This window comes from Pinus tabuliformis, chromosome 8, assembly GCF_031772625.1.
Source record: "Pinus tabuliformis cultivar Carrire ecotype Pingquan chromosome 8, CPIR1, whole genome shotgun sequence".
Taxonomy (NCBI): domain Eukaryota; kingdom Viridiplantae; phylum Streptophyta; class Pinopsida; order Pinales; family Pinaceae; genus Pinus; species Pinus tabuliformis.
The window spans coordinates 60,111,696-60,134,798 of record NC_142294.1 but is presented as its reverse complement, the minus strand read 5'-3'; the positions used below and the strand labels follow the sequence as shown (position 1 = coordinate 60,134,798).

General features: G+C 37.2%; 1 protein-coding gene across 1 annotated transcript; it reads left to right on the top strand.

Annotated features, from left to right (window-relative positions):
• Positions 1-601: 601 nt before the first annotated feature.
• On the top strand, positions 602-20,194 carry LOC149234140 (protein NRT1/ PTR FAMILY 8.3-like). Its single transcript, XM_089371761.1, is given in 6 exon segments — positions 602-824; positions 17,760-17,862; positions 17,984-18,201; positions 18,365-18,921; positions 19,132-19,949; positions 19,952-20,194. Coding segments are annotated over 6 exon segments (1,836 nt in total). The 5' UTR covers positions 602-746; the 3' UTR covers positions 20,014-20,194.
• The last annotated feature ends 2,909 nt before the right edge of the window (positions 20,195-23,103 follow it).

The window sequence follows — 23,103 nt, the reverse complement described above, 5'->3', positions numbered from 1 at the left end:
TTATTTTTTTAAATAATTTAAAAATTAAAATAAAACTTCATTCAATATCATTAGTGATATATAATATAAATAATTTTAACAAATTAAAAAAAATTAGTTATTAATATTAATTTTTAAATATTTGAAAATTAAATTAAAACGGTATTATTTTTTTAAATTTGAATTTAAATAACTAATCAAAACTTGAAAAAATAAAAATAAATCTGTATTAATGATAGTTCTCAATTAATATGGTTCAAAATATCAATGAAAACTCAATAATATAATGAATTCAAAAAACAATTTCTTTATTAACATATTCCACAAAAATCTAAAATCTAACCATAATTTTCTTCTCACCAATAAACGACGAAAATGGTGATATTAGTCGGGCAAACGTTACGGTGCCCTACTCGTATGAGATTTCGTACCGCCTCAATAATCCCCTCTTTATGTAGATTCCGCGGGTCCGTTCAAAGTTCCCCGCTCTCATTGGATAATATGAGCTACCTGCTTTTCGTCTTTACCCGGACTGGTAGTTGGTGACGTTTGAGATTCGTGCCCAAATGATAATTGTATATTTTTCTATTCTTATTAATTATTTATATTCATTTGGCCTCGTAGAGGGGTGACCACTAAGCATCTTCCTTGCCGTACCTTATAAGTCACCTTGACTCATCCATCTTCGCATTGTTTATAGGCAGGGATTTCGTTGTGTTTACTGTAATCAGATAACACACACAGGTTCAGAAACACAGAGATCTGAGATGGGCGTTGAAGGGGAAGGATCAGTGCAAACTGCACTCTTAGAAGAGGGAAATACTGCCCTCTTACAGGAAGGGAAGGTCAGTAGATTATTCGTCCTCTGTATTGTAGATTATTTATCATCTGTATTCTTGGTTTTGGCATTTGCTCTGGTTTATTTGTTTGCATCCACCCACCCAAATGAAAAAGGGAGAAAAATCTTAGCTGTACTCCTGGTACAGGGCATTATTACGGGGTACAGGGCATTATTACGTCTCTTATCTTTTATTATTTGGTTCATGATTTCAGCTTTCTTTCGGAATTTAATGAAATAATTTTGTTGGGTATTTTTTTGCAAACCCATTTTCTTTGATCTGTTTGTCCATGGAGTCCAGAGATTAATACTTTAGAAAAGCTTAATAATGATAAAATAGAGAAACCGTGCTTCTGTTTTGTATCGTCATGCATCCTTGCGAGAAAAAAATTAACTAGGGCTCTGAGAACTCAAGCCATGTAAAGAAATTAACTAGGACTCTGATATCTCAAGCCAGGTTGATTTATGAACACTCTAATACTTCTGGTTTGTTCGGTCACTTTTGGGGTTTTCTTTGATGAGAAATTTCCAATTTAGATATCATACTTGTGATTAGAAATTTGGGCTTTCGCTTTTTACTCATCTAAAAATCACATTTATAAAAGAATGTGGTTATTGCCAACCCTGAAACTGGGTCAAATTAAAGCCGGGATCGATGCAGACTCCAGAGTGTACAATCATAAACAGAATAACAAATTTCCAATATACCTATGATGCTTGGAATTAGAAATTTATGTGAGTATTGCCTACTCTGAAACTGGGCCAAATTAGAGCCAGGATACTGGAAGCAGAGTGATGCTCGGAATTAGAAACAGAATAACAAATTTCTAATATAGCTATGATGCTTGGAATTAGAAATTTATGTGAGTATTGCCTACTCTGAAACTGGGCCAAATTAGAGCCAGAATACTGGGAGCAGAGTGATGCTTGGAATTAGAAATTTATGTGAGTATTGCCCACTCTGAAACTGGGCCAAATTAGAGCCAGAATACTAGGAGCAGAAACAGATTGAGGGCATAATTACTTAATCAGTTATTAAGTACATAAGTCGATATAGTGGAATTTCGGGGTTTCTTTGATAGAGGTTAATTTGGAATTTTGAAAGGTAATACATACATAATTCGATATAGTGGAATTTTGGGGTTTCTTTGATAGAGGTTAATTTGGAATTTTGAAAGTTAATACAGATTCACTTTTATTGAAATAAAGGGATTAGTGGAATTTCGGGGTTTCTTTGATAGAGGTTAATTTGGAATTTTGAAAGGTAATACATACATAATTCGATATAGTGGAATTTCGGGGTTTCTTTGATAGAGGTTAATTTGGAATTTTGAAAGTTAATACAGATTCACTTTTATTGAAATAAAGGGATTTTGTAAATTTGTTGTATTATTTATAATAAGTATGTTTATTTTGGAATAGGTTTTTGGAATTTTAATTTAATTATTTATAATTATTAGATCAATGATTGGAATTTAATTTCTAGAAAATATTTTAGAATAATTTTAATAGTAGCCACACGTCAAAAGTTGAAATTTTATCATAAAATTAGTTATACCCTTCCTATCTTTTTAAAATTAATTAAAAGAAGTTATATGAACAAGTGTCTTATGGTTTTTCAGGCATTGGTATTGATAAGCCATAGTATTGGTCCATGATATTGTAATAAATTTTATTTACATGTTTAGAATTTTCATGGTAAAGTAAGGGTGAATCTCCATGGCTAAAAAAATTGTTACATGTTTATGTATATATATGCTTAACTTGTGTGTGTGTGTGTGTGAACCAATGTTTTAAAACTCTGACTTTGACTCGGAAACGGCTCCGATTCTTACTCCGACTCGGTATCGACTCAGCCGGTTTGATTTCAGTGATTCGTTCATTGTAAATAATACATTAAATATTTTTTTTTTTATAGAAACATAATTTTAAAGATTTTCATTCATGTTTCCAAACACAAAGCTTTAGAATATAGAGAGAAGACAACATATGATCAAAGTAGGCTCATGAATATATCCATTATATCAAAATGGCACCCAGTGCACTGTCCAATACAAAGCTCATACTTGGCCACCAATGCCAAGATTCTTTTCTGCCTCATCCTAAGGACAATCACGAGATTACAACAACAATAATACCAATTCTCTATGCCTAATGAAGTCTCAAAACCCTTGATTTAATTCTGGTCAAGCTCCAAAACAATCAGAGGTAAATATGTCTTTATTAGTCCAATGCCAAAACGTTTGCCTTTTTAAAAACATTGTATGGCTCAATGCATTGTTTCAGTTTTGTAATTCATGCCACTAGGATAACCATACTTTCAAAACTTTCTCACAGTGATAGATTACTTTAGGGCTATAAATATGCAATAAACAACAACCCAACCATTGATATGTAGGAGGCAGAACAACTTTTGACAAATGTGCTTCAAGATTTTTGTCGAAGAGCCTAGTCGGTCGAGTTGTTACCGAGCCGACCGAGTCACTATCGAGTCGGCCGAGTTGTTACCAAGTTGACCCAGTCAATGACTGGCTCAGTAATAACTCGGCTAGCCGTTCTGTTTCCTGAGTCGACCTGGCCAGGCATTGGCTCGGTCTGACTGGGTCGAATCGGAGTTGACTCGGCCATTTTTTAAAACAATGCTGTACATGCGGTAAACATATAGTGTCGCTAGTTTGCCATGTGGGAAACCACACTAACGTTGAAAATATAGTTCTTTTGTCTAAAATTTCAGATTTGCCTAAAAAAATAGTATCCATACCATGCCTTAACATGTTTACCAATACTATCAGACAAATTCATAAGCCTAAGTGCATCAAAATGGCAGCTATGCTATCGAAAGTCTAGGATAACTATGAGAAGATGCCACACCCAAGAGAAGATGCCACAATAAACAGAAAAAGGTACCATGAAATAAATTAGTTAGATGTTGAAACCTTAGTTGGTGTCACCAACATGCTAGGTGATGCTGGGCCTTTTCCCTTTGAGAGGACGACCTCAATTCATGTTAACTGGAGAGCCATGTCCCTGAGTTCAAGAGACACCTACTAGTTCTCCATTTGGATGGAGTTGAGGTGAAGATAGAGCTTCCTTTTAGTGTCTATATCCTTGAGGCCTTTGCCAATGAGTGTTTTGATGTGCTGATATAATCTACAATACATATGTATTGATTTTGTCTACCTTAATGGTGGCCCGGATTTGGAAGCCACTCAACTGTTGATTCACAAATGTTTGGATGTGTTTAGGGGTTGTGTCATGATACCTCTACGTTGTAGTTTGGGCTTGGAAGCAGGGTCGCAAACCCCCCTCGCCTTTCTAGAGGAGTCGTGTTTTCTTCTCATGCGCTGACAAGGCATGTTATAGGAGATAGTTTGATAAACAAATGACCAACAAAGCGACAAGAGAGAGTAATTGATAGCAAGAAAGCACACCAAAGTTGGGAGCAATAACAATCAATTGCAATTGATAGATGAAGCTAAGCTAAGGCAAAGTAACTAGTGACTAGCAAACAAACTTTGCAAGAAAATCAAGTAAGCCAAGTGTAGCGGTGTCAAAACATAGTGTGGGTGCAAGTGTCAAGGCCCAAACAATCTGTGTATTGGTATAATGGAACGAATATGTGCTGGGACACAGGGAATAACTATGTATTAAGAGAAGGAATGAAATGTATGTGTTGGGACATAGGGAATAACTATGTATTAAGAGAAGGAATGAAATGTAATGACTTATATCACATGAATTATACGGCTAGGCAACACAAATAATTTCAACGAGTTCCCAATAGAGCATAAAGGAAAATGGGATTGAGACCAAGCATGAAATGCAGTGAAGGGCACTTGTTTTCCAGCGTTGCTGAAGATGAAGGTGTGTTGAAGCTAAGAATTGTAGGGCCCAAGCCTCCAACCATTCCAATCAAACCACAAACCACTGATCATAATGAGCAGACGGACCCTTGGGTGCTAGCAAATTTTAGTGGCATCTTTTAGTTGAGTATTAATGCAATTGTTTGCACAAAGTTCGAACTAAGGGAAGGCCAAGCCAGGAGGACTTATGCCTTCCCCCTCTAAACAAATGGAAACAAGAGTTGGGTAGGAAAATCAAACTCAGGGTGGCAAGTTGCCCCCTTCCCCGTTCCAGTGATAACAGGGCGCAACATAGTTAACAATACTATCTCAGTGTACGTACCTTGGTTGGATTTTATACCTCGCGCTGCATGGATGTTAAATGTGATGGTCAGGTGGAGGGTGCGATGACCTTGTCTCCCCCCTATGGAGGGATGTGACAAAGGTGGGCCAATCTCCCCTCCCCTCTCATGCGTTTTGTTAATGTGCCCCATCAATCGGGGAAATAATTTAAAATAAAGTTACAATTAAATTAATTTTTATGCTTTTTTAATCTAAGTAATGTGAGATGCATGTGTTTTGATTTTGATCTTGATGAAGCCTCCAAGAGTTGAACACCGGTCTTTTACTTGCAAATCGATTCCAAACACCAAAACTCTTTACTTGCAAATCCATTCCAAACACCAAAACTCCAGAGGCCGCAATTGGTGATGAGACTTGCTTTCATTAAAATGTTTTTTTTTGGTCAAGTAAGAGTGGAGCCTTTTATTAACCACAAGAAATGTTACATATATTACATGTCTTTACAAGTGTAAAGACCAACAAGGGCTAACCCGATGAAGATTAACTTGAAACAACCCGAAACAAACTCGCAACCTTATACCTTAATCTTACATCTAAACCTCCGCCCATTATCCAACCCGATGGCCATTCGATAAGACCTCCAGTGATCCAACGGTCATTAAAGAAATTGCTTCGGAGATATGCATGACCTTTATTAGCTTTACGAAGCTGACAGGGTAAATAAATTGTTAATGTATAAAACTTCGGGTCCGTTCTTGGACTTAACCTCCTCCCATGTTGAAACCCGATATCCCTTCGATCCAGTTCTCGTAAGAACCGACAATCACGAACACTATCGCCTCGGCAACATGCGCCCCTTTTACTTGGTTCACAGCGCTGATAAAGATTATGAGCCATTCATTTATAAATGTTCGGGTCCGGTCTGAGACTTAACCTTCGATTACTTTTAGAACCCGATATCCATACGATTAGGTCCTTGTTGATCTGACGGTCTTCCGAGATATCGGATCGGAAACTTGCATGGTCTTTACCCTCTTTATGGACCCGATGAAGATTATGAATCGTTGATCTAAAAATCTTCGGGTCCGCTTGAATAGTTAACCTTCAATCACTTTCCCACCCGATAGCCATTCGATGGCAAAAGTTATCAAGATCTGTGGTCGGCGACCTACTAAGAAGCCTGTTGTTTACCACGTGCCTGCCCCCCCTCATAGAAAGCTCTGTTTTGCGCATTTTTGAGGGATCAACAGTTAAAAAAGACTTTCGTTTCCGCTCACTCTGGCTTCCACTAGTCTTCTTTCTTGTTCATTCCTAATAGTCTAGAAGTTCTCCATGTCTTTGGCCGCTTGTGTTTGACAATCCTCATGCATTTTTCCTGAGGGTATCAAATCCCAAGCATATCTGCTGTAACTTTCTTTGCATAACACTCCTTCATTCGCCAGACAATTAGCTAGCATGTTGGCTTTTCTTTGCACATGAACGAAGCTAATCATTTTCAGGGTTTGAAGGTGGGTATGAATGCGCTGAAAGATTGGCAAAAGCTGCTAATGTTTGGAAACTTTTCTTGATGCTTTTCCATTACATATCTTCTTGGCCACATTAATAATCAATTCAGAGTCTGCTTCAATGATGGCATTATGTAAATTTGACTCGATCAGTATTTCCAGGCATTGCTCTAAGGCCATGAGCTCCGCCATGTTATTAGTGGCAGTCCCCAAATCACTGTGAAAGATATCCTTAATGCACCCTTGCTCATCTCTGATGACCCCTCCAAAACCAGCCATCCCTGGGTTACCTTTAGAGGCTCCATCTATATTGAATTTCAAGAAACCATGAGGAGGAGGTTGCCAGAAGTCTTTACCAGCATTTATCTGGCTCACACCCTTGTTTATGCTCTGGGGAACTAGCGAATGGAGACCCAACTACAGCAGTATACGAGCGTCTTGGGGCAGAGTAGGGTCCTCTGGAGGTCTTCCTAAAAGGGCACTAACAGTGTCTTTGAGCTATCTTAATATTTGTGCAATAATGTTCTGGGTTGAGCCAGTTTTGTTCTTGAAAATCCTTCCATTGCATTCTTTCCAGACATCCCAGATTAGGAAGCCTGGAACCAGAGTCCAAGCTTTGTTGATGATTTCATTGCCTGAGAAGTCTTTTCTCCAATTCTTCAAAGTGTTTGTAATACTAAGTCTGTCCCTGTCAGTCTGCCTGAAGATTGTGGCCACTTAATCCCATAAGGTAGAGGTGAAAGGGTAGAGGTTGAGTAAGTGTTCCATCGTCTCCTCTTGTGAACCACATAGATGGCATTTGGATGGGCCAATGAAACCCCTTTTCAGAATATTTTCCCAAGTTAGAATTTTCTTTTGTTGAACCAACCACATAAACAACTTTATTTTCATCTAATGCTGGTGCTGCCAAAGGTCCTTCCATACCTTATCAGGGTTTTGATAATCAAACCCTAGGGCTATTTGTTTAGCTTCTTTGAGGTTAAAGTTACCTTCTGTGTTTCTTCCCCATCTCAGTTGGTCAGACGAGGATGATACCAAAATCTTCCTCTATTCCAAGTCCTGAGCAAGAGAGCCTGCCTGAGCTTTCAAAGGGCTCTCTTCATTGTAGCCCAGATCCTTCCATATTTCCCATTTACCATCGTTCCTTGCCTGATACCAGAAGTCACTTACCATGCATAAGCCTTTGTTGTCACTCTCATTCTTAAGAGCGGTTAGTTCTTCCCTAAACAAGTTTGGTTCCTGTTGCCAGTTGTCCTCCCAGAATCTTGCTAGGTTCCCAGCTTGGATCTCCCAGAAGCTGTGCTGGTGGACAATGGCTTTGTTTTCCCAAGCAAGATTCCAAATGTGGGAGCCCTTGATAAGCCTAGACATTCGGATATGATCCCTCTCTTGCCAATTATTTGCATATTTTTGTTTCCAAAGCTTGGCCCAAGGGGTTGCCGATTCCTTAAGCCACCTCCACCAAAGTTTTGCATCGGAAATTCTGTTGAGGGTTTCAGGGTCATGAAGCCCCAAACCACCATGGGCCTTAGGTTTGCAAATCTTGTCCCAAGCTACCAAAGCCCATTTCTTTTTCTCTTCCCCTTTGCCCCAAAGAAAATCTCTTTGAATGTTCCTGATCTGTTGCATAACTCCTATAGGAGCAGGAAGAGCTGACATCATAAAAATGGGTATGGCTTACAAGACAACCTTTGTAAGCACAAGGCGCCCTGCCAAATTCAAAGATCTGCATGTCCATTTCCTGATCCTATCCTGAAGTTTGTTAATTACCGACTCCCACACTCCCCTGCTTAGAGGTTTGTCCGTAAGAGGGATTCCAAGGTACTTAGAAGGTAACTGATCCCTTTGAAATCCTAGAATTCTGGTGAGGTTTCTCTAAATAGCAATGTCAGTGTTAAAAAAGAAAACTTTTGATTTGTCAAGGCTTACCTTTGTACCAGTGGCCATAGCAAAGTCGTTCAAGATTTGTTTAAAAGCTTTGGCTTCCTTGACCATGGGAATGCCCTGCAACGTAGTATCATCTACAAATTGTTGGTTAGTTGAAGTATCTCCATCTATGGTAAGTTTCAATCCTTGGATTCTTCCTTCAACATTTGCACTTTTTATCGCTCTACCTATCCCTTCCATCATGAGCACAAAGAGGAAGGGGGAGAGCAGATCTCCTTGTCTGAGACCCCTAGAAGGCATAAAGGTTCTTGAGGGCGAGCCATTAAGCAGCATTGAAAAACTAGTCGTGGATACTAGGGCCATAACCCATCTAATCCAGTTGTGGTCGAAACCATAAGCTCTCAGCACTTCCCTGATGTAAGACCAGCTTAGTTTGTCGTAAGCTTTCGTTAGGTCAAGCTGTATGATCATACTAGCTTGCTTATTGCTCTTAAGAGAGTGTACCACCTCATGAGCTTGTATGATGTTATTGAGAATCTGTCTTCCTTCCACATAACCAGTTTGCTCCTCTGATTTTGAGCTGGAAGAAGGGGCTTGAGTCTGTTACCGATCACTTTGGAAATAATCTTGTACACCACATTACATAAAGCTATGGGTCTGAATCTGTCCAGTGTCATAGCTTTTTCTTGCTTTGGAATCAAAGCTATGAAAGAGGCATTGAGAGCCTTCAAAACCGTTTTGGATCTTCTGGAGTCTTCCACTACATCAAGGATGTCTTGTTTGACTGTTTTCCAGCATGCTTTGAAGAAGTCCACATTGAATCTATCCGGGCCTAGAGCTTTCCCATTTTGCATCTCATTGGTAACTTGATTGACCTCATCTTCAGACACTAGCCTGTTAAGATTGTGATTGTCTTCCCTTGTTACAAGCTTGGGAATGTACTTTGTGAAATTGTTAATGAACCGTGACCTGTCTAAGAGAGGCTCCTTTGCAATGCTAAGGAAGTGTTGTACTAGGACAGATTCCATTTCTTTGTGGGAGACAAGCTCTTTCCCTTGAAAATCTTTGAGTTTTGAAATTCTGTTATGTGACCTGTGATCCAAAGTTGATTTATGAAAAAACTTTGTGTTTCTTTCCCCTTCTCTAATCCACTACACTCTCGATTTCTGCCTCCAGAATATCTCCTCTTGGATGCACCTATCTTCCCATTCCTTCTGAAGAGAATCAGCTTGAGTTTTCCTTTCCTCGGTAAAACCATCTGTGATTATGATTTGATTAATCCCCTGGAGTTTCTGTTCAACTTCTCTTTTGGCTTTAAAAATATTACCAAACTCTTTTTTGTTCCAATCTTTGAGTCTGGATTTGATGTGTTTAAGTCTTTGTTGCAGCATGAACATTTTGGTGCCTTGAATGGGCAAATCTTCCATCTACCATTTGTCAATATTGCTGGTGAAGTCAGAGTGAAAGAGGCAGACATTTTCAAACCTAAAAGGTCTGTTCCTCGGTGTACCCATAAAAGTGGCTTCAAGCTGGACAGGCCAGTGGTCCGAGCCTCCAAAGGGAAGGATTAGAGCTGACATGTTAAGGCCTGTGAGAAGGAGGTCCTCTAAGATTATGAATCTATCTAGTTTAGAGGCAACTTGAGAAGCCCCTCCTCTCTTGTTGTTCCAGGTGAAAGTGCCATTTATTGTTTCAGCATCCACTAGTCTCATTTTATTTATGAAGTTCTGGAAGGAAATGGAGTCTCTGCCTAGTGTTCTGGTGCCACCCTTTTTTCCTATAAGAGATTTGATCATATTGAAATCCCCTGCCAGAATCTAGGGCATATTAGGATATCTCTCTCTCAGCTCCTCAAGGGAGGTGAGAAGCTTGAGTTTGTCTTCTAGTTTTTGAGGACCATAGACATTTGTAATCATGTAAGTCTCCCTATCACCCAAAGGTTGAATCACCAATGATAGATAGTTCTTGGATGCTTCCGCATCCAGGATTCCAAGTTTCTGGGGATCCCAAAGCGTAAGAATCCCTCCTGCCGAGTTATCTGCCTTAACCTCTAGATACTCATACTTGCTTAACCATTTTCTATGTATTTCTCTGATCTTGTCCATCGAACACTTAGTTTCCTGAATAAAAACCATATCTGGTTTTTCTTCTTTTATTCTACTGCTAAGATTTCTTTGTTTCCTTTTACTTCCTAGGCCCCTAATGTTCCAGGTTGTAAGCTTCATTAAGAAAGGTTTGTAAAGGAGTAGTTGGTGAGATCTCTCATCTTACCTGAGTTAATCATGAGTTTTCCACATTCGGTCAACAGCTCATTTTGTCTTTTTCTTCCTCTTTTCCTACCCAGATTCTTGGAAGAGTGCCCCGGTGTTTCCTCCATTGTTTTCATCCCTCTATTCTCCTGGCTGTCATGGTTTCTCTTGACTCCAGAGCCCTTCGATTGGGATCTCCAGAGGAAGAGTTGTTGAACCCTGTCAAACTCCTCCTTTGGCAGGGAGTCAACCCCTTTGGCAATACCCTGCTCCAGAAACTTTTCTAGATCTAAGTTCTCCCTCTCAAGAATCTCCTGCAGTTCATGGTCCTCCGTTCCCGCCTCACTTGGGGTCATCTCATGGTCCCTACTGAGCTCCACAATGCTCGGTAGATCATCCTTTTGCTGGTTGTTCTCTGGTATATCCTCCATGCTAGCATCCCTATCCTTCTCATTGGTATTAGTCTCCGATTCCTGGTTTGCCCCGTTGTTTCCAACTTCTTCTTCTAAGATTTTGAAACTATTGTGGCTCGGTTGCCCGTCCTCGTTGATTTTCTTTTGGTACCACTTTCCTCCTTTCCCTTTGCCCCCCACCTTAGTGAAACCCTCGGGATCTTTGCTTGTGGTGGTTTTTGTGTTGCTCTCTAGTTTGTTTGATGGGCAGTCTCTGTATAGGTGCCCGTGTTCATGGCACTTACGGCACCTGAATGGGACATGTTCATAGTCCACCTCCTGCACCCATTCTTCATCATACACTTCTAAAATGATCACGTCAAGCAGTGCCCCAGATAAGTCCATTTCCACACAAATCCGGGCAAATGAAGTGTCTTTACTTCTTAGAGTCGCATCTGATATTTTTATAAAATGCCCTAGTTTATTACCGATAGCCTTTAGAGACTCCGACAACCAATAATCTAAAGGAAGAGAGTATAGTTTTATCCATACCGGTACTGAAGTGAACGTTTCTCGTTCTGGGACAAAATTCATCACCCATGGTCGCATGTAAAGATCTGCAGTGGTGTAAAAATAAGGTTGAACACCACCATAAAGAAGCCCTTGGATCCAAGGTGAAGGTTTATTTCACCCTTTGGTTTCCAGTGGTTCCTTATCCATGCGTGTAAGGGCCAAATCCCCATAAATTTGCATATAACCGCGTGTTCCGCCATGTGTTCTCTGTGCACCTGTAGCGCTGGGTCACTTAAAACGATCCGAGGAATAATGGTCGACTTGGGTTTATAGAGCCCTGTCGCACTCATAGGTTCAACTTTCTCACTGCTACCCTCTTTTCTCTTCTCCCTGCTATCTTCCTCATGATTTTCTTTCTGCCCGTGAGGTTTGATATTTCCTGTGTTAATATCCTCACTTATCACTTCGGGTGGTTTCTTGAAGCGATGTAGACCAGTTCCCTTGCCTCTGTTCGTGGTTGCTTGACCATAACAGGGAGTAAGCAGAACCCACTCCTCCACGACCCGCCATGATTACCAACGGCCAAACCCTAACTCAAATCCTAGCTCAGATTGCAGAGCCACCAATCGTCCCGCTTTCATTAAAATGTTACTTCTTTAGATTACTATTAATAACTTCAGTATAAACTTACTTTCTTATAATAGTAAATCACAATCATTTTTAATTTATAACAATAAATTTTTAATTTATTTCAATAAATAATAAAATTTTAATTGATAACTTCAGTATCAAGGAATTTAGACTTCTGTGATCCATAACGTTTGTTTAGAAAAGTCTTTGGCGAAATCACATAATTGATCATTTGTCGACGCGTTTCGAACCAACTAGTGTGGTTCATCGTCAGGACAAGTTGAAGATACAGATCCAGTATAGCGAGTTAAATAGTCCAAGCAGAGACTCCAACGGCTAAAAAGACTAACGGCTATTTTTCAACTTAAGGACCCAGTCAAACCCCTTTAACTAAATTAATATTAATATTCTTTATAATTATTATTATACTACTAGAGCTAAGTAAACTGGGTAAAAATTAACTAGATCAGAGATTATTAATCTATTTATATATTTAATATATAATTATATATAATATTTTTCAATACCTAATATAATACTATATTTAATATTTAGTTTTTAAATTATTAGAAAACTATAATTTTTACTAAAAATTGAATTAGATCAATGGTTAGTTATCAAACTAAATCATTTATTTATTTAAAATATTATATATATATATATATATATATAAATTAATATATTACCATACCTAACATTCTAATAATATTATATTTAATGTTTAAATATATATGTTTTTTTTTTTTTTTTTTAATTATATATATATATAAATATATCAGTATCACCAATAAACTAAAAGTTTTTAGCATTGTCATGAAAGGTAAATTACAATGTATCACTGTAAGAGATATATAATATAAAATAATTTTAACGTATTAACACTAAAAATATTATTATTATTATTTTTAATTATTATTATATAAAAATGTTTTTAAATTAAATTAAAATGCCTTTGCCCCTCACATTGATATAACCAAATCAAATCTTGAGAAGAAATGAATTTGTAGTAATGAAAATTTTCTTCCGACCCATAAAAGACGAAAATGGTGATATTTAAATGAGATTTAGTACCTCCTCAATGGCCCCCTCTTTATGTAGATTCCGCGGGGTGACCAGGTCCCTTCAAAGGGCGAGACACCTCATCCCCGCTCTCATTGGTTAAAGTGGTCTGCCTGCTTTTCCTCTTTACGGGCTCTGTTGCTTGGTGGCGATTGAGATTCGTGCCCAAATGAGATCTTTTTCTATTTATGTTAATTAGTTATATTCATTTGTACCTCTACTGGTAGAGGGGTGACCACGAAGCATCTTCCTTGCCATCACCGCACTGTTTATAGCGAGGGATTTCATTGTGTTTTCTCAAATCAGATAACACACAGAGGTTCAGAAACACAGAGATTTGAGATGGACGTTGGAGGGGAAGGATCAGAGAAAACTGCTTTCTTAGAAGACGGAAATACTGACCTCTTACAGTCAGGGAAGGTCAGTAAATCATTCATCCTCTATATGCTTTGTTTTGACATTTGCTTTGGTTTATATGTTTGCATCCAGCCACCCAAATGAAAAAGTGAGAAAAGCTTTGTTTTGACATTTGCTGTGGTTTATATGTTTGCATCCAGCCCCCAAATCAAAAAGGGAGAAAAACTTTAGCTGTGCTCCTGGTGTAGAGCATTGTTAGGCTTCTTATCTAGTGTTTTCGGCTTTCGGAGTTCGATGGAATAATTTTATCGGATATTTTTTACAAATCCATTTTCTTTGATTGAGTTGCCCATCGAATAGAAGAAATTGACCCCTAGGGCCATGAAATCTCAAGCCATGTTGGATTTTTTGAATTTTTTGATTTGTTCCATCACCGGTTCACTTTTGGGGTTTTCTTAATGAGAAATTTCCAATTGAGCTATCATGCTTGTAATTATAAAATTGGGCTTTGGCTTTTTACTCACTTAAAAATTAATTCTAAATTATATTTATATAAGAATGTGGGTATTGCCAACCCTGAAATTGGGTCAAATTAGAGCCAGGATAAATGCACAGGGTGTACAATATAAACGAAATAACATGAAAATTTTCAATATTGCTATCATGCTTGGAATTAGTAATTTATGTATGTATTGACAACTCCGAAACTGGGCCAAATTAAGCCAGGATTAATGTACGCAGTGTACAATCATAATCAGAATAACATGAAATTTAGTTTTATTTTCCCATTATGTATACAGAAACGGATTTGAGGACATAATTATGTAATCAGATATTAAGTACATAATTTGAGAATGTGGAAGTTTGGGTTTTCTTTATTTGAAGGCGAACCTTGAATTTTGAGAAGCAACAGAGATTCAACTTCATTCCAAAGGGCTTCTTGTAAATCTGTTGCATTATGAAATACAAGCTGTCGGAAGTAGCAATCCACACAACTGTTAAATGCCCAACATGAAAGGGGTGTTTAGCCCAGTCATAGAGCAACGACTTCAAATCTTACTAGAATTAGTAACATACTGATTTATGTAAGCTTGCATTGCGCACGGAAAAGGTTGTATTGTCTTGATGTGAAAAGGTCAGCGGTGCAAAATTTATTGCGGGTGTTTAAAATCAATTAAGTTTATTTAGATGGTTGAGAAGAATGATTAAGATTTTCTTTATCTAAATTCAATTTTTACGAGTAACATAATAAATTTTAATGTAATTGATTTAAATATAAAAATTCTTCATATTTATATAAATATATCTATCTGTGTAAAATAATATAAACTTGCATTACACTTACAAAACTATTAATATAAAATGCCCTGGATATAAAAGTTACAACTAACACATACAAAATTATGCCCATATGACACAACAAATTTTAAAATGTTCAAAAATCGAGTTCTCTGGGCCAGAATATTGTCATTTTCGTAACACTCCGAAGTGTCTCGAAGAATAAGAATTGCTGGAACGCTTCTGGTTTCTCTAGCATCATTCCAACAGAAATTCTGACTTAAAAAAAAAAAAAATTGGCCCTATGTTTTGTGAGAGGGAGCATCACACGAATGATGATAATAAAATGGAAATTCAATTAATCTGCTTTTTAGAAGTTTTTCATTAAAGTTAATGTAAAAAAATGTTATATAAAGTTATAAACAATATTGAGAAGGTTTGGGCTTATGAATCCATAAAAATTTGTTAAAATAAACATATTATTTCACTAGAGTTGATCTTAAAAAATGTTTGGAAACATTATTGTATACTATTCCGTCAATGTTAATTTAAAAAGAAAATTATGAAATAGAGGTCCTAAGGCAAATTATTCCATTAGAGTTGATGCCAAATAATATATGAACTTTGTAAAGGGATTAAGATATATTATCTTTCACATACTTGGGAAGGCGTTATAAGATTTTTTTTTTTTTTTACTTTTTTTCCTTGCGTTTCGGTCCATAAATGTTGATTTGGGAAAAATACTTTTTGAAATGAACACAATTCCTGGAATGGAAAAAAGATAGAGACACCAGATTGGACAAGTATGAGAAGAATATTGTTATAACTGTACGAGTATGTTGTATGTTTCAAATTAATCAAAGTATTTAGAAAATTAGATAAGCTAATGCATATTAGCTAATGACTTGAAAATAAAATATAACTTGAGAGGAATAACAATTAGAAATATACAATAGGGGGCATTGCTTCCTTTCATCTAATTAATTTTCACTGTTCTTTTCCCTTTAAATGATTTTGTATGGTACCCAGTGGTTAGTATGGTTTTTCTATGGTACTTCATTTCCTTAGTTGCTTTTAGTATGTTTTCTCTGATATTCCATTACGTTAGTTGCTTTTAGTATGTTTTCTCTATGGTGTTCCCAGTCATCTCCAGAGAATTTGGGTTTGGGTTTGTTTCATCAAGAAACTTTAGATTAATCTGCCGTTTGAAAAGCTTTTTCATTTTGGTCAACAGATGTTAATGGACGGAATAAACATTTTGGTATGAGTATAATTCTTGTAACCGAAAAAAGATATTTAGATGCGAACTATTGTGAAAGAAGATTATTATAATTACACACATATTTTACATTTACAAAAAGATACTTAGATGTGTGCTACTGTGAAAGAAGATTATACACACATATTTTACATTTTAAAAATTATTTAAAGTCTAAAGTAATTTTACAAGAAATTGGGTACTAAATCAATTTAAAAAATGTGGATGGATTGGAATTAAAAAAAAATGAAAAAAATGATATTTTTTTTGTCTTACTAAAAGTGACATTTCTCTTTATTATATCCTTTAAAATAGAGGAGAATGTTTCTTTTACTCTTTATTATATCCTTTAAAATAGAGGGGAATGTTTCTTTTGATTAGATAAAGGAGAATGCCTCTTTTAGCAAGATAAAGAAAATTTTTATATTTTTAACATTACTATTAATTGTTTCATGATGTTTAGAGCTTTTTTAACCTCATTAGACTTTATATGCAGAAAGTAGAACTTCATATCTCATTCAAAATTCAACAGTCTTAACAATTTTCAGGATTTTGAGATTGGTAGGATTATAGCATTTCCACTGTATTGTAGAATGGTGAATTTACGTGGGTTGAATTGTCATTGTTGGGATTTCATCATTATTATTTTTATATTTTATAATTTTAAGTAACTAATACATGTTAAATAAAATAATAGAAATTCAACCATTAATGCTATTAACATTAAGATATATTAATTAAATGCTAATTAGCATTAAAATATATTAATTAAATGCTAATTCTGTAAAGTAATAGAATTCAATCTTGAAATATTGAAAAATATTAATTCTACTGAATTTTGAGATAAAAAGTTTTACTTTCTTAATGTGAAATTCAATGGGTCTGAACCACTTTCAAATATCTTCAAACATTTAATAGTAATGTTAAAAATTGGAGTAAAATAACATTCTAGGGTGAGTGAACTAGAGGAGTTGGTATCTTTTTAATATCATTAATAAAACTCTTGGCTTAGCTATTGTGCTTGCAAATGATTTATTATATTGCTTTCTTTAAAAAATGAAGTTTCGATGAACCCTGGCTGCGAAATTGTATGGAACCAGCTGGTTTATTAAGTGTCCAACGACTTCAATGGCGTATAAAACCTGCCAAAAATGGTTTAGGGCACCTGGTTGGACCAGTTTTTGCCTCCAAACTGATCAGACGAACCAATTTCATCCATTCTAACATGGTTCCAATAACATTGGTATAAAATTAGAATGTTGTACATTTACAACTGCCATGCAATTTTTTTATCATTTTGTCTTTTTCCTAAGAAATTTATTCCTTTTCAAATAAATCTCATTGAAAAGAAGCTAAAACCTAAAATAAGGCTGGAAGCTAAAAGAGAGGAGCTACAGTTCGAAGTATACAATAGATTGCGTTACCATTTTTTGCCCACTGATTCTTACCGTTCCTCCTTTAAACGATTGTCGTATGGTGAGCCAGTAGTTGTTAGTATGGTTCCTATATGGTGTTCCACTGCATAAGTCATCCCTCTGGAGAAATTGTGTTTGTTCTAGTACGGTAATTTTTTCTTAACGCTTTTCAGGCCAGTTAAGAATGGAAGTACAATGGGACATGGATCGTTTTATTTTTTTATCTAACTCAATTTAATATTTCGACTTTTCAGGATAGTGAAGAAGAGTACACGGGGGATGGATCTGTTGATTTTTGGGGAAGGCCTTCTGTAAAAGAGAATACTGGAAATTGGAGGGCCTGCCCATTCATTTTAGGTTTTTCTTCAAAATCCATGTGAAATGTTTGAAAATGACGTTATAAATGCTTGCCTGATAGGTTCAGGTACTGAAACCTACTAATTTGTTTCAAAAATAATTTTTCACTTTTACATTACAGGAAACGAGTGCTGTGAGCGACTAGCATACTATGGAATCAATACAAATCTAGTGACTTACTTGACAAAAAGGCTGCACCAGGGAAACGCCGCTGCTGCAAAAAATGTCACTACCTGGGCAGGCACTTGCTACCTCACACCTCTTTTGGGGGCAGTTGTGGCTGACGCATATTGGGGACGATATTGGACCATTGCAGCCTTCTCAACAATTTATTTCATTGTATGCCTTAAACATTGCCAGAGTCCATTTTTCAACTCCGAAATTCAAATGCTGATTTTTTTTGAAAGCTACCTTTTTATGTAATAGTTTAATCACATTACATATTGATTGCTGCATTGTTGAGACAATGCTGCTGCTGATAAGTATGCACTGAGTTTTGCAGGGAATGACGACTTTGACTCTTTCAGCGTCTGTTTCTTCGTTGAAGCCTCCTTCCTGCGAAGGAAGTGTTTGCCCGGTGGCAAGCGTAGGGCAATATGCTGTATTTTTCCTTGGTCTTTACCTCATCGCATTAGGAACTGGAGGCATCAAACCTTGTGTGTCTTCTTTTGGTGCCGACCAATTTGATGACACTGATGCAAAAGAAAAGAAGAAAAAAGGCTCTTTTTTCAATTGGTTTTACTTTTCAATCAATGCTGGGGCTCTCGTTTCAAGTAGCGTTCTTGTCTGGGTCCAGGATAATGTTGGTTGGGGATGGGGCTTTGCGATTCCTACAGTATTTATGGGATTAGCCATAGGGAGTTTCTTCTCTGGTACACCACTTTATAGACTTCAAAAACCTGGAGGGAGTCCTGTGACACGGATGTGCCAGGTTGTAGTTGCATCATTGCGCAAGCTACGAAAGAAAGTACCCGTTGACCATTCTCATTTATACGAAGTACAAGACAGGAATTCTGCAATTCAAGGAAGCCGAAAGCTGGAACATACCGATGAATTCAAGTATATCTCTTTATATATATTACATTGTACTGAATTCAGGACTGATTGTATTTTGTTCTTTTTATAGACTAACCTGAGAATCCTTTAAATGAGTTGTCTATGTGCTAAAATATTGTGCACTTCATAAATTGGAATTTGACATGTTGCAGTATAAGCCAAGTTATTGCAATTTCTGATAATTTTTCATTGAATTTTGATTTTTTTTTGCAGGTGTCTTGACAAAGCAGCAATAATAACAGATGATGATGTTAGGAAGGGTGGCTTTTCTAATCCCTGGAGGCTATGTACAGTGACCCAAGTGGAAGAGCTGAAGATTCTTCTTCGTATGTTTCCCATCTGGGCGACTGGTATTGTGTTTGCTGCTGTTTATTCCCAAATTTCCACAATGTTTGTTGAACAGGGCATGACATTGGATACTAGCATTGGGTCAAAGTTCCATATTCCTCCAGCATCGTTATCCGTATTTGATGTTCTGAGCGTCATGGTATGGGTTCCAGTTTATGATCGTCTGGTTGTGCCAATTGTTAGCAAGTACACTAAGAGAGAGCGGGGATTTACAGAGCTGCAACGAATGGGTATTGGTCTCTTTATATCGATACTGGCTATGGTAGCAGCTGCTCTGGTTGAAATCAGACGGCTGAGTATTGCCAAGGCTTATGACTTGGTCCATGACGAAGGGACACCAATTCCAATGAGCATTTTTTGGCAGATTCCCCAGTACTTCTTGGTTGGTGCATCAGAAGTCTTTACCTTCGTAGGACAACTGGAATTTTTCTATGACCAGTCACCTGATGCTATGCGCAGTTTATGTAGTGCACTTTCTCTTCTTACTACAGCGTTAGGGAACTATTTGAGTAGCCTTATTGTTACAGTTGTTATGTATGCAACTACGAAAGGAGGGAATGTAGGATGGATACCAGATAATTTGAATGAAGGCCACCTGGATTACTACTTTTGGGTATTAGCCTCACTCAGCCTCTTGAATTTGCTTGTATATGTTTCTTGTGCCCATCGGTACAAGTACAAAAAAGCCAGTTAAAATTCATAACAGTGAACGGCCTGTGCCATGATGATACACTAGCTATTACCTAGAAATTGGCGGAGAACGTATTCAATACACTTCAATTGAATAATGGATTATAGTTGACCAGCTTAAGAAAAAGATGCTCAGGATTGGTCAGATTTACCTTGGATGACATTCCTGTCTAAGGGTTTGTAAATATGTAAATATTATATTTTATTTGAAGATGTATGGATCCCAACATTGCGCCTATGTTTTTTCCGAAGGTCTGATAGTGTTGAGAGAGATTTAGACTTGTGCGTTTTCAGCTTGCAGAGTTCCAGTGACTAGGTGTGGATTTTTTTTATACACAGTTTTAGTTTCAGGTCAAGTCAGACTCATGAGCAGTGGATCAAATACTAGAATAGATCTATATTAAGCCTGTAAACCTTTATTTACAAGTACAAAGATAAAAAATAAACCTGCAAAAAAAATCAAAATTTGTATCTTACTTTTTTAATCATTTATAAATCCGGGGTTGACATAAGTAATTTGCAGAGCACTGTGAAAAAGAAATGTGATTCGGTTGTATATTATTAATGTATTTTTTTATAAAATAACAACATTAATTTCCTGGACATTACATGACTAGTAGTTTCATTTTTGGCAATTAACTTGCCTTCTTTTTGTGGGACATCTTGAAAAGGAGATGCGCTTGTATATGGTTTTACAGTTTTTCCCTTTAAAAAGTAACACTATCTCTATAACTGCTGAAAGTTGCGTCATTAGTGTTTTCTTTCTTGCACTAAACATGCATTGTCTTTTGCACACACTGTTCTCTGTGGAATTTTGGAGTTTCCTTTACTTTGAACATTTTGAAAAGTAATAATTGAAAATATCATTTTTGATGTTATTGCATACACACAAACCATTACATATTTGAAACATTGAACATCTTCCCATTACATATTTGAAACATTGAACATCTTCCCGAGTGGGTTGTAGAATGCCCCTTTGGGTATGTTATATTGTAACGATCATTGAACTGCTATTTTCAAATTATTGCATATTTTTTTTTATTTTTATGACCTGCAAATTATTGTATCTGTTTAGATATTTGATGTTTAGAGTAACTCTGTGCTTAATTGGGTGTTTTTTCTGTAATGGTCATTTGCTGCGGATATTTTCTGGAAAGAGAACATGTTTGATAACTGCATTTCTTTTTCATTGGTCATTTGCTATGGATATTCTTTGATTGAAGTTATTTGATAGTATAATGAATATTTATGAATTCTTTTATTTTAGATTGAGAAGTCTGTGTAACATTTGAAATTATGTCAAATGAAAAATGCAAATCTTAATATAAGATAGATGTGTGATGTAATATTAAGATGGTATAAGTTATTACAAATATATAATAGTTAAAAAAAAATGAATATGTGGAGTTCATTTAATACATCGAAATTAATAGCATGGTAGCTCGAATGGTTGGAATTAATAGTGTTAACGCTGCTAATCTTGGTTTGCAGCCTGGTTAACTTGCTTGATAACATGGTTTGTGAGATTTTATATAAGAACCACGGGGTTATAGTGGCAGCAATCATTTTCCCCTGTATAATTAAAAAAATGTTAATATTAATATTTATTGTTCTATCAGTCCATGGGATGGATTCCCAGGGTAATGGGTGGATCCGGAGCCATGTAGAGGGTGGCGTGGCCGCCCCCTCGCATGCATAACCATATATCTCTATCTTGTTTAATGTTGAGGCCTCTGGAGAACATGGGGTTGGTGAGAAGTGTTAGTAATTTGTAGAGTTGCACGGGGCGGCTCCAGTCAGTTTCGCTACTGCAACAGAGAAACTTGGGAGGAAATATGAAGGGGAGCGTTTCAGAAAGACAATAGACGAGGTCTAGGGGATATTCCTTGATGATAATTTTGGCAGGATGCAGAGGGGATACTGCGCTGGTGGCTGAATGGCGAATTAAGCTGTGAAAACTGTGGCGGAAGACTACAGAGGGTCTGGATAGAGAAGGGAGTGTTGCGTTTTTCTGCATGTTGTATTTGGAGGATGTGGGCGCAGGGAAGGCATGCTGGTGTGATTCGCCTCTCCAGACGAGCAACGACTGGGTAACCCCTTTTTATTTCTGGGCTGTGTAATACATATGACTTTGCTTTTAATTTCCACTGGTATATTTATGGCAAGATTTTTAAAGGTTGTTGTGCGGACCAGAACCCTCGAATAGGCTTGAAAGCCTTGGTGGCACTGTCTTGTTGCGGTCTCGTTTAGTTTTTAACGCCTGTCTTTGTTATGAGGCTCATTCTCCGTTGTGAGCAGTGTAATTGGACTTGGTACCATCTGTATAGCTAGTCACTCTCGTCGACTCATAACTGGTCAAGTAAAATTGATTTGACTTCGTGTGGCTGTAGTGTTAATGCCCTCTAGGTTCAGTGTCTAGTAGTTGGTATTGGGTGGCAGAGTTCAGACGATGAGAAGAGCCCGGTCTTGGTCTGTCTTTGTCCACCTTTCACCCCATGCCTATTCCTTGGTTTGTTGTCAAGTTGGGTCCTCCAATATGCCTGGTTTGAAATCCATATTGCAGCGGTTCCGGTGCAGTTTATTGCGAGTCAGAATTCCTGGGCATTTGAGTATTGGTTGATATGCAACACCACAACAGGGGTGGGGAAGGAGGGTGCGACCCTCAGGGTCGTAGCAGAGGCCATCAACAGGCACAGGAAGCCGTTGATGACTATTAGGAAGCAATACCTCCAGACACTCCGGAGAAAATACGTAATTTAGAATCCTATGTTGTTCATGAAAGACTCAGAGTCTCAGATTCTGGAAGACGTTGCCATCTGGATTCCTAATCTGGGACATTCTTGGGGACGAAGGAAATATTATCTTGGAGCCTTAACATTATAGCAGAAGATGACTTTACTTGGCAAGATATTGATGGATGGCAAGATATTGATAAGTAAGCGGAAAGATATAACATCTTCACCGGCCTAGAGGATGTCAAAAGGGCATTGCGCAACCAAAGCTTTCAGCTTTCAGTTAGGAAGGATGATGCCCCCACGAAATCCTCACGTAGACCATCTGAACCAACCAGTCTGAACATGCCCAGTTCTGGTAAAAGGAAATTTACACCTGTAAAAGGAAGTGAACTGTGGTCACAGAAAAATC